The 12614-nt window shown below is 46.2% G+C and overlaps 1 protein-coding gene across 1 annotated transcript in view; it reads left to right on the top strand.

Moving 5' to 3' along the window:
* LOC139311827 (zinc finger protein 585A-like) overlaps positions 1-11573 on the top strand; it is a 45472-nt gene extending 33899 nt beyond the window's left edge. Inside the window, exons 10-13 of the mRNA XM_070936349.1 lie at positions 2563-4770; positions 6710-6762; positions 8512-8574; positions 11289-11573. Of these exons, the coding sequence (XP_070792450.1) occupies positions 2563-4770; positions 6710-6762; positions 8512-8556 (2306 nt within the window). The 3' untranslated portion in view covers positions 8557-8574; positions 11289-11573. The remainder of the gene's footprint in view (positions 1-2562; positions 4771-6709; positions 6763-8511; positions 8575-11288) is intronic.
* Positions 11574-12614: the final 1041 nt, after the last annotated feature.

Here is a 12614-nt window from a genome sequence, read left to right as displayed (position 1 = left end):
ATAGAACAAATAACCACTAGCCTACCCATCGATTTTAGCAGCTCCAATTTTTTTTTTAATTTGATTTATATGCCGCCCTTCTCCGGAGACTCAGGGCGGCTTACAATGCGTTAAGCAATAGCCTTCATCCTTTTGTATATTTGTACAAAGTCAGCTTATTGCCCCCACAAACTGGGTCCTCAATTTTGCCATCTTGATAGAATCTTGACAAAATTCCAAACAACCACGTGTATTAAAATTAAAGAGTGTGGTTGCAACAGCACTTGGACTAAGAAAAAAGACTCACAAGCTTGGTGAAACTCAAAACGACATACCTAAAAATTCATAGGAGATGAGCAAAACGCCTCTTGATCCGTGTCCTTTGCGTCTTGTTCTAAAATGTACGATCCCAATGCTATTTGGGTAATTGGGGGAACAGAATGGATGAGCCACTGATTTCAACAGTCTAAACATTAAATACGGGTAGTAACTGATCGCAGAGCGAGTGTTCAAAGTTACAACAGACCTCCCCGGGGGGTACTTGTGATCTGGATTCAAAGTTCTGATGAGGGTATCTTCCACTTCCCCACTCCCTCCCAAGTCATGTGACAGTATTTTGCGCACTCCGCAACTGGATCACGGTTTATAATCTCCTGGAGACACGACAACCGTGTTTTGTCCAAAATCGCCACCTGCTTTTTGGCGAAACCAGGCCCATTGAGAACTATTGGGTTGCAGTCGCTTTACCATCATGGCACCTGCTTACTCAATCGTTTCAAAACAAGGCCGTAAAATCAGGCCAGTCACAACGGGTGACCCTGATTTATGACCTTCATGATTTGCAACCATGATAAGTGTCAGCGCTCCAGAAAAACCTCCGCTCCAATTAAAAATACTGAGGCAAGCATTTTCTCAAAGTTCCATTTATTAGAGTAGGTATACTTGGCACATCTTGGGAAAACCCGAATCTGAGAGTTCCAGGTTTTCCCTCAGTAAATCAAAACCCTCAAAACCATCATCCCCTCACTCCTCAGTCGAGCACATGCTCCAATCACCATCCGTCCCATCATGAGACAGCACTCCAACCAGTCCTTCTCCAGATGCAGGCTCGTCCTGACCTTGACCGACAGGAAGAATGCTATTAAATACAAACCCTCAATTAAATCCCCCCCCTCCTACTTTCCCACACATGAGAAGGTGGCAGCTTGGAAGCTTCCGGCCTAATATGGCTTCCAAAGCTGACAATAAGCCGGCTCCATTACACTCATAACTCAAGGACTGCTGTATACTATCCTTAATTTCTTTGAAATAGTGGTTCCTGGACTAGAAAGATCAAATAGATCCGAGGTGGCGCAGTGGTTAGAGTGCAGTACTGCAGCTGCTTCAGCTGACTGCTAGTTCAGCAGGTCAGCAGATCAAATCTCACCAGCTCAAGGTTGACTCAGCCTTCCATCCTTCCGAGGTGGGTAAAATGAGGACCCAGATTGTTGGGGGCAATATGCTAATGCATTGTGCTAATATGCAATATGCTATATGCTAACTTTGTAAACCGCTTAGAGGGGGCTGTAAAGCACTATGAAGCGGTATAGAATCTAAATAATAACAATAACAAATCTCCTTTCCCGCCCTGCCAGATTCCTGGAGATTGCTGAAAACTGGGTTTAGTTTCGCTCAGCTCAGTAGATGTTGTTGCAAGGCCCCGTTTTAAGTCTTAATACAATAACAACAGAGTTGGAAGGGACCTTGGAGCTCTTCTAGTCCAACCCTCTGCTCAAGCAGGAGACCCTATACCTGTGATGGTGGCACGCAGAGCCATATCTGTGGGCACGTGAGCGTTGCCTTAGCTCAGCTCCAGTGTGCATGCGTGCATCGGCCAGCTCATTTTTGGGCCTTCTGGGCCCACTGGAAGTCGGGAAATGGGCCGTTTCCGGCCTCTGGAGGGCCTTTGTGGGGTGGGGGAGGCTGTTTTTGCCCTCCCCAGGCTCTAAAAAAGCCTCTGGAGCCTGCCGAGGGCAAAAAACGGGCCTACTGGGCCTACCAGTAACCTTTTTGTCGTTGTGTGACAAAAGCGAGGGGAGCGCGGGTGTGTGTGTGTGTGTCAGGCACACATGCATAGGGGGGCATTAAAGTATGGGTGTGGGCATGCGCATACACGACCCCCCCATGCTCCTCCCACTTTTGGCACGCGACGCCAAAAAGGTTAGCCATCACTGCCCTATCCCATTCCAGACAAGTGGCTGTCCAGCCTCTTCCAGTGATGGAGCACCCACAAGGTCTGAAGGCAAAGCTGTTCCATTGGTTAATTGTCCTCACTGTTAGGAAGTTTCTCCTTAATTCCAGGTTGCTTCTCTCCTTCATTAGTTTCCACCCATTGCTTCTTGTCTTGCCTTCTGGTGCTTTGGAGAATAGGTTGACCCCCCCTCTTCTTTGTGGCAGCCCCTCAAATAATGGAACACTGCTATCATGTCACGTCTCATCCTTCTTTTCATTAAACTAGACATACCCAATTCCAGCAGTCGTTCTTCGTGTGTTTTAGCCTCCAGTCTCCTAATCATCTTTGTTGCTCTTCTTTTGTTCCAACAGACCATGATCAATCACAAGAAAAAGAAGCCCACCTTCAGTTGGAAAAGTCTATCCAGGAAGTAGCAGCAACTTTGGGAAAAGTTGGAGGAGACACTCTGCAAGATGCGACTCTGCAAAAGACCTTGGGGGATGACGGTAGAACAGATAGTGGCCAGGGATCTCTCCCAAGCAAGAAAGCCAAAGCGAATCCATACAAATGCATGCAGTGCGGAGAAAGCTTTTACAAGTGGTCCCAGCTGATAATCCACGAGAGGGGTCACAGCCGAGAGAAACTGTACAGCTGTCCCCGGTGCGACCAGAGTTTTTCTTCCCGCCACGCCCTTCTCAGCCACGAGGCAGGCCATGTGAGTGAGAAACCGTACCAGTGCTCCGACTGCGGGAAAACCTTCCGCGAGAAAGCCTATGTTCTCCAACACAAGAGGATCCACACCGGGGAGAGGCCATACGCTTGTTCCGAGTGCGGGAAAAGCTTTTTCCGCAAGGGGTCCCTGATCCTGCACGAGAGAATCCACACCGGGGAGAAGCTGTACAGATGCCCAGACTGTGGGAAGAGCTTCAACCGTAAGCCGCACCTTGCCGTCCATCGGAGGATCCACACGGGGGAAAAGCCGTACGAGTGCTCCGATTGCGGGAAGACCTTCACCGTGAAATCGGCTCTCAATGTACACATGAGAACTCATTCGGAAGAGAAGCCCTACCAGTGTCCCGACTGTGGGAAAAGTTTCCGTGAGAAAGGAACGCTCAACATCCACAAACAGAGCCACACGGCGGAGAAGCCTTACCAGTGTGCCGAATGCGGGAAATGCTTCAGTTACACCGCATCGTTTCGGAGACACAAGAAAACCCACTCAGCCGGATCAGCTCTCAAATCCTACGAGTGCCCCGAATGCGGGAAAAGCTTCGGCCGCAAGGATTACTTGATCACACACCGGAGAATCCATACGGGCGAGAAACCTTACATGTGCTCCATATGTGGGAAGAGCTTCAATCACGGAGCAACTCTGGTTACACATAAGAGGACCCACACAGGAGAGAAACCTTACGAGTGCTCCGAATGCGAGAAGAGCTTCAAACAGATTTCTGGTTTAATTACGCACCGGAGGACGCACACAGGTGAGAAACCCTACGAATGCCCTGACTGCGGGAAACGCTTCATCCTGAAAGCGTACCTTGACGTACACAAGAGAATTCATACAGGAGAACGGCCGTATCAGTGCTCCCATTGCGGGAAGGGGTTCTCCTGCTCCTCTTACCTTTTAAGGCACGAGAAAACCCACACGGGGGAACGCTCCCACACCTGCTCGGACTGTGGCCAAAGCTTCTACTGGAAACGCTCCCTGATCATGCACATGAGGAAGCACACGGGGGAGCAGACTCTGCACGAGTGCAAAATCTGCGGCAAAGGCTTCAATTGGACATCCGCTCTGACCATCCACATGAGGACCCACACGGGGGAGAAACCTTACATGTGCTCGGAGTGCGGGAAAACTTTCAGCGGGAAGTGGATCCTCATCCAACACAAGAGGATCCATACGGGCGAGAGACCCTACAAGTGTCCCGAGTGCGGGAAGAGCTTCCACGCAAAGTCCTCGCTCTTTGCCCACAAGCGGACCCACACGGGGGAGAAGCCGCACGAGTGCGCCGAGTGCGGGAAAAGCTACAGCGTGAAGGCCAACTTTGTGGCGCACATGAGGACCCACACAGGGGAGAAGCCCTACGAGTGCTCGGACTGCGGGAAAAGCTTCTACAAGAAAGACCGTCTCATGACGCACAAGAGGACCCACACGGGGGAGAAGCCGTACCAGTGCTCCGAGTGCGGGAAAGGGTTCAACTGGAAGGTGGGCCTGATCAACCACACGAGAATCCACACCGGCGAGAAGCCGTACTCCTGCGCCGAGTGCGGGAAGTGCTTCCATAAAAAGGACCACCTGGCTCGCCATGAGATCATCCACACGGGAGAGAAGCCCTATTCCTGCTTTGACTGCGGGAAGAGCTTTAATCAGAAGGTTGCCCTGATTGTGCACAAGCGGACTCATACGGGAGAGAAACCCTACAAATGCTCCGAGTGCGGGAAGAGCTTCAGCTGGAAGAGATCCCTCCTCACCCACCGGGCGGCTCACCTGGGGAAGAAGGCCTACCAATGTTCCGAATGCACGGAAAGCTTCAGCCAGCGATCTCTTCTCGCAGAGCATGAAAGGACCCACACAGGTGAGTTCCTGTAGGACAGTGATGAGGAACCAAGGCCCCTTTATGACTTGTGGACTTCAACTCCCAGAATTCCTCAGCCAGCACACTAGTGTTCTGCCCCAGCTACAGACCCCAAAGAACGCAGCACACACAAAGTCCGTTCAAACCTTAGTTTACTAAATAAACCAGTTTTTTACAACAACGGCTGTGAATTAACTGCATTAACAGCCGCCAAGAATTAAAAGAATAATACTGAAAGCTTACTGTGGTTGGCAGAATGCCCAGAAGCAATTTGCAGGAAGCTGATAAGATAAGCAAGACAAGACACGAAGGTATGTGGACAAAGTTGTTCCCTGCAAATTGCTTCAGTCGGAGTTCCTCCTTAAATAGGCTAAGGGAGCGGCCAATTAGCCCCAAGCCTTACTCTCGAGACCTTCTCCTGAGGAGCCACTCCTGCCTTTTGGCAGCTCTGAGCGCCCGTGCATCGAGAAGAGGCTCCTTCTCTTCGTCCTCTTCACTTAAGGGAGATTCTGGAGGTTCTGAAGGCTGTGGCTGAATCCCCGCCTCTGGCACCACATCTTCTCCAGCCTCCTCATTGTCTGACTCGAGTGCCAACTGCACAGGCTGCTGGCGCAACACCACACCAGCCTCCTCGCTGTCAGAATCAGCTACTAGCTGCACAGGCCGCTAACGGGCTACAACAACTAGGAGTTGAAGTCCACAAGTCACAAAAGGTTCTCCACCCTTGCTGTAGGACATCTGGTTGAAAAGAAAGAATCTTTTTCTTTCTTACGGAGAAAGAAAACGGCTCATGCGATTTCAGAAAATCTTGAGATGAGTTCCTGGTGTTCTCCCAAAAGGTGCTCTTGCAAAAGGCATCTGGACTTTCTTGGGATTTTTTTTTCCCCCTTGAAAATGTTTTGCTTCTCAACCAAGAAGCTTCTTCAGTTCTGTCGTCTTGGAGTGAGAAGTGAAACATTTTCAAGGAACAAAACAAGAAAAGTCCAGAGGAACAAAAAATGATTAGGGAGCTGGAGGCTAAAGTGCACAAAGAACAGTTGCAGAACAGAACGTGCTAAGTCCAGGTTTGTATTACGTTTGATTTTTTTTTGTTAACCCGTGTGACTAAAAGACTGTTAAAGGTAAAGGACATTTCATTCTGTCCCTCCTTTTGCATCCTTGCATTCTATTCCACTGTTTCTTTAATATTAGTGTAACACTTTGTTGTCCTACGGTGAGTTGGCCAAAGCAAGTTGGCCGTGCTGAATTGTCATTAGACCCTCCTCTGCTGGCACAGGTGGGACAGGCCCAGGGGTGAAATCTAAAATTTGTTACTACCGGTTCTGTGGGCGTGGCTTGGTGCGGGGGGGGGGGTAATGTGACTGGGTGGGCGTGGCCATATTTTTTTTTTTTTACTTTTAAAAACATTTTTTACATGTAAAACCATGTTAAAAAAATGCTTTCAAAATGCTCTGACGATCCCAGCTGAGTTGCCTGATCGGCAGGCAACTCAGCTGGGGTCGTCAGAGCTTGGCTGGTCAGAGCCATTTAAAAGAAAAAAAAAGGCTCTGATGATTGCGCTGCTCAGCTGGGCATGGGGAGCGGGGGCAGGGATTTTTGTTACCGGTTCTCCAAACTGCCCGCCGCCATTGCTACCTACTCACCCGAGTCGGTCCGAACCGGGAGCATTTCACCCCTGGATGGACCAATCCGAGGGGGTGAGACAGCCCCTCAAAGCTTTCAGCCTTGCAGGATTCTGTTAATGTAACCTTAGAATGAAGAGAGGGCTAGCAGAGCTGGTTGGGCATCTTGGCTTCTTGTCTAAACCACCTCGCAGGGCTGACACAGTTTGTAACATCCACATCTTCCAGCTCCTCCTGTCACACCCACAATTGTCACCGACTTAGAAGTCCTGTAAGCTGTTAAAACATCCCACTGAATTAACTTTCTGCATTCTCAGATCTTGTTGTCGGGCCGCCCGAACTCTCCATGGAAGAAATCACCACTGCTGTGGTAAGGCGAGAAAAATATATATATATCTTTTTTTTTTTTTAGTTCCTCTCTACCTGAATCTTCCCAGCTACCCCGAAAAAAAAATCTCAGTGAAAATTGATCGTAATTGTCAGGGTTCCGAGTAACACCCCCAACGAAAGAAGACTCCGAAGCTAGAAGTTCCTCAAGGTTATTAGAGATGCCATATTGGCACATCTGGGAAAACCCGAATCTGAAAGCTTCTGGGTTTTCCCCACCCAAAAGAAAGTCCAAGTCCCTTCTCCTGCACCCACCACTTGGGTGTCCATCACTTGGTCCAATCCATGCACCGTCCCAGCTGGAGATGCCTCCTAGTCACGCCATTCCAGGTGCAGGCTGAATTTTTTAATTTAATTTAATTTAATTTAATTTAATTTAATTTAATTTAATTTAATAATTTAATTTAATTTAATTTAATTTAATTTAATTTAATTTAATTTAATTTAATTTAATTTAATAATTTAATTTAATTTAATTAATTTAATTTAATTTAATTTAATTTAATTTAATTTAATTTAATTTAATTTAAAATTTAATTTAATTTAATTTAATTTAATTTAATTTAATTATTTAATTTAATTTAATTTAATTTAATTTAATTTAATTTAATTTATTCAATTTATATGCCACCCCTCTCCGGAGACTCAGGGTGGCTCACAATACATTTTGAAAAAAACATTCTAAAAACATTTAAAAGATTAAAAAACATTAAAACCTTAGAACGCATTCACACCATTTGTGGCTGGATCTCGCCAGATCGCAAAGCGAGATCAACGGCCCCAGGCCTGCCGGAAAAGCCAGGTCTTAACCGCTTTACGGAAGGCCAATAGGGTGAGGGTGGTCTGGACCTCAGGAGGTAACTGGTTCCAGAAAGCTGGGGCAGCCACAGAGAAGGCTCTCCCCCGTGGGCCCGCCAGTCGGCATTGTTTAGCTGACGGGACCCGGAGGAGACCAACTCCGTGGGATCTTACCGGTCACTGGGAGCTATGCGGTAGAAGGCGGTCTCGAAGATAACCTGTCCTTGACTCTCAGAGAAAAGAATGTTATTATGGCTAGATATCTCTGCAACTCCATGCAATCCCCCCTCCCAGTTTCCCACAGCACTAAGTGTGGCAGCCCTGAAGATCCAAAGAAAAAGATGGCCTCCAAGGCTGACAGTAATGTTCTGGGTCTACTCAGAGAGGTTGAGTGGGCTTCTGGGGTTGAGTGTGTGACTGTGACAAAGCAACCTGGGCTGAAATTGAGACCCAAAGCTGAATCTGACAGAGCACTTAATGTGTTGTGTTCAGTGGTGGGTTTCAAAAATTTTTACTACCGGTTCTGTGGGTGTGGCTTGGTGGGCGTGGCTTGGGCATGGCGTGAGAAGGATACCATAAAGTCTCCATTCCCACCCCACTCCAGGGGAAGGATACTATAAAATCTCCATTTCCCCCCCCCCAATCCAGGGGAAAGTTACTGCAAAATCCCCATTTCCTCCCGATCAGCTGGGACTCAGGAGGCAGAGAATAGGTGAGGGAGGGGCCAGTCAGAATTTTTACTACCGGTTCTCCGAACTACTCAAAATTTCCGCTACCGGTTCTCCAGAACTGGTCAGAACCTGCTGAAACCTACCTCTGGTTGTGTTGTGTGTTTCTCCAACCCCACTTGCATGGCATCGGAGGGTTTCAGTAGCTGTGGGTTTTGTTTTATAACCAGAGATTTATATTTTCTGCCCCCCACCCTCTCCTTCAGATGAGCCTGGACTGCAATACAATTATTTTGACCACAGCCGTATAGCACCAAATTGTCGAAAAGGTAAGTGAAGTTGAGAGAAAAGAAGGGCGAGAGGGTGCAATTAATGTCCTGGATCAGGAAGGAGAATAAGTGGTTCATGGATTGGTAGACGGCAGTGTTATTCGTACTCCAATACTTTCCTTTACCTTCAGTGATTCATTTATTTAATTTATGTATTACAGGTAGTCCTCGACATACCGTGTTTCCCCAAAAATAAGACCAGGTCTTATATTAATTTTTGCTTCAGAAAGATGCATTAGGCCTTATTTTCCGGTTAGGTTTTATTTTCAAGGAAATACAGTACTAAATGCATCCATCTGGCTGACAATCTTAACTGGGGCTTATTTTTGAGGTAGGGTTTATATTACGAGCATCCTGAAAAATCATGCTAGGGCTTATTTTCCACTTGGGTCTTATTTTCAGGGAAACACGGTATGACTGCTCATTTAATGACCATTTGGAGTTACAACAGTCTCACAAAAGGGTGCTTTACAGGCCCTAAAACAGCCCCCCCCCCCATCTTTCTGGCATTGCGGACTGGCGGGGGGGCAGTAAGAGGAAATGATTTTGTGTGAGTGGCAGGCGCTCAATCACCTTCCGCTTGCATGGCCTGATTCTGAACGGGCTGCCGCCCAGTACTGGGCCGCGACCTGGGTGTTGGGGACCCCTGCCCTAAAACACTTCTGCCTGTCATAAAACGTGCCATCCCCCACCCCATGGTCACATGATCACATTTCAGGTGCTTTGACAATCAGCTTGCATTTATAACTGGTGGCAGCATCCCATAGTCCCAGGATCACAATCTCCCAGATTTCTGACCATCACAGTATCCCATAGCCACGGGATCACAATTTACGATCTCCCCTGCTGGCTTTCCCGCGAGCAAAGTCAATGGGGAAGCCAGCAGGAAGTCAGAAGCCCTGATTACATGAGGGCCTATATACCCTCCCGGTGATTTGTTTAACAACAGTAACCAGAGACTGACAAGTGACGTGGTTACTCACTTTGCACTCCACTATTGCATTACAGGTAATCCTTGATTTACAACAGTTCATTGAGTGACCATTCGAACATACAACGGCACTGAAAATAGTGACTTATGACCATTTTTCACACCTGTGACCATTTTAGCATCCCTGTGCTCACTTGATTTACATTCACATGCTTGACAACTAACTCACATTTATGACGGTTGCAGTGTCCCGGGGGTCACACGATCCCTCTTTGCAACCTTCTGACGAGCAAAGTCAATGGGGAAACCAGATTCACTTAACAACTTGAACACCTGCGGTGATTCACTTAACACACGTGGCAAGAGGAGTTGTAAAATGTGGCAAAAATCACTTCACAAATTTCTCACTTAGCAACATAAAATGTGGGGCTCCATTCTGGTCGTAAGTTGAGGACTACTTGTACTTGGCGATGGAAATTCCATTCCCCATTACTGTTGCTAAGCGAGGACTGCCTGCAATTTGTAACAACTTCTTGAATAATTCCCCTCACCTATGTTTCATTGAGGGCTGCATCAGGGTTGTGTTTGACCTTGAGGGGCTGGGGTGAGCATGGCCGGAATGGGCATGGCCAGCTCGACATCACTTGGGTCAGGGGCACCTGTGGTGTCCTGAGCACTCTGCCAGCGAAAACGGGCTCCTGAGATCCGTTTCAGCCTGTGACGGCGTCCTGCAACTCTCTGCCAGCGAAAACGGAGCTCAGGAGCATCCCGAGCTCCATTTTCGTTGGCAGAGAGTTGCAGGAGGGTCCCGAGCTCCCTTTTCACTGGCAGAGGTACTGCGGGCCAGTCCTTCGCTGTTTCCAGGGCGGTCTCGTGGACCAGATCTAAGCACCCTGCGGGCCAGATCCAGCTCCCGGCCTTGAGATTGACACCCCTGTTCTATGTTCTCGGGGCAATCTTGCTTTGTGGTTAACAGTGATATGAGATCCAATATATATTTCAATATATTATAGAATATATGGAATATTCTTTCTTTCAATGTTGAGAAATTGAAAGAAAAATAGTTGACTTCAAAATAAAAGCAGTGCAGCTGTCATAATGGATATTTCTTTAGATTTCATTTTTAATTTTTTTTTTTTTAAATTTGATTTATATGCTGCCCTTCTCCGGAGACTCAGGGCGGTTTACAATGCGCTAAGCAATAGCCTTCATTCTTTTGTATATTTATACAAAGTCATCTTATTGCCCCCACAACTGGGTCCTCAGTTTACCTACCTTAGAAAGGATGGGAGGCTGAGTCAACCTTGAGCCTTGGCGAGATTCGAACCTGTAGTAATTGCAGGCAGCTGTTCTTAATAACAGAGTGCTTTAGACCACTGTACTACCAAGGCTCTTATTAAATCAATCAATTTCCGATTGACCTCACATGGACTAGACTGCCAAAATGCTGGATGCGTAAAATTACTACCCCTCTTTTTAAACTCTTATTTTTTACATGTGGTTTTGTTTTATATCTTTTAGCTTTTCATGGTAATAGTAATCTTAGACTCTAACGCATCTTCTATGCTTTTTGAATGGCTGCACCCCACCCTCTTTTTGCTGGTCTACAGCCACAATAAAAATTTGATTTGATTTGGGGCAAGAGAATGTTCTAGCAATCATCTCGTCTGTACAAATGACGTTTGCACATAATTCCTTTAGTAAACTGGAAGTTCCATAGAATTCTCTTAAATAGCAGATTTTTTCTAAACCATCAATGGTCTTATTTTGATTCTTTTTTAAGGATCCTGGACTCAGCCAGTTGACCAAACCAAACAGAAAAGTCTTCAGAGAAGCTCTTCCAAATGTTTTCCTTCAAGAAACTCATCCTTTTCCTTCTGAGGACATCAAGATGGCTGCATTTCTCTCAGAACCAATCCCTCCCTTCATCTTTTTTTCAGCATTAGCCCTTACTGGATGTGGTGTCCATCTCCCTAAACATTATCACGCTGACTGCTTCTCTTTGCTCGCGTCCTCTGAATAACATAGATCTAAATGTAATTCTGTAAAATAAAATGACTATATTGTATTGAGTTGTGCACTTGCAATTATTTCCTCTCTCTCCCCCCCCCAATCTTTGAAGATTGTAGTATTAGATATCTGAATTTACATGACACGCAATAGTGACGCATTTAATCCATTTTTATTTTAACATTTAACTCAATATTTCACCAGTCCTCTCGGCTCAGCAGGCCTGATCTTGAGGGAGTTTTAGAAAGTCAAAAAAGATGAAGCCAGCCTTATCTATTTACTTAGGCCCAGTACTCTTCAATATCTTCATAAATGATTAGATGAGGAGATAGAAGGGGAACTCATCAAATTTGCAGATGACACTAAGCTGGCAGGAATAACCAACACTCTAGAAGACAAGCTCAGGATCCAGAAGGATCTCGACAAGACCTGAAAACTGGGCCTTATCTAACAAAATGAAATTCCAACAAATACAGGGATCAAAAATATATTGTTCTTCTTTATTTTAAATTTCCTTTTTTATCATTTCAATCCAAGAAATTAAAACACGAGCTAATGACATGTAATGGCAGCTGAGGTGATTAAAGGAGTCTTGAGTTCAAATCCTTTCCTCTCAAACCCTTGATCTAATCCACCTAGGATTAGATGATTAGGGGATGACAGGGGATCTAAAAATTGACCCATCAATCAAAGACAAAATTACAAGGGAGGGACTCCAAATTTGGGACACCACAGAGAGACACTGAAAGTTTGGATGAAAATGAAAGCTGCCACTACCAGAGGAATCCACATTTCTGACAGCTGAACAGTATACAAACTTTGTTCCAGTGTAAATTACAGCTAGTCCTCGATTTACGAACACAATTGAGCCCCAAATTCCTGTTGTTGAAACATTTCTTAAGTGAGTTTTACCCCGTTTTACGATCTTTCTTGCCTCAGTTATCAAGTGAATCACTGCTGTTGATAAGTTAGTAACCTGGTTGTTAAGTGAATCTGGCTTCCTCACTGACTTTGCTGGTCAGATGGTCACAAAAAGGATTCATATGACCCCAGGACAATGCAACGGTCATAAATACGTTGCCAAGCGTCTGGATTTTGA

This window comes from Pituophis catenifer, unplaced genomic scaffold (assembly GCF_029215685.1).
Source record: "Pituophis catenifer annectens isolate HBS135680 unplaced genomic scaffold, rPitCat1.0.hap2 SCAF_2, whole genome shotgun sequence".
NCBI lineage: Eukaryota > Metazoa > Chordata > Lepidosauria > Squamata > Colubridae > Pituophis > Pituophis catenifer.
This window is presented reverse-complemented; position numbering and strand designations above follow the sequence as displayed.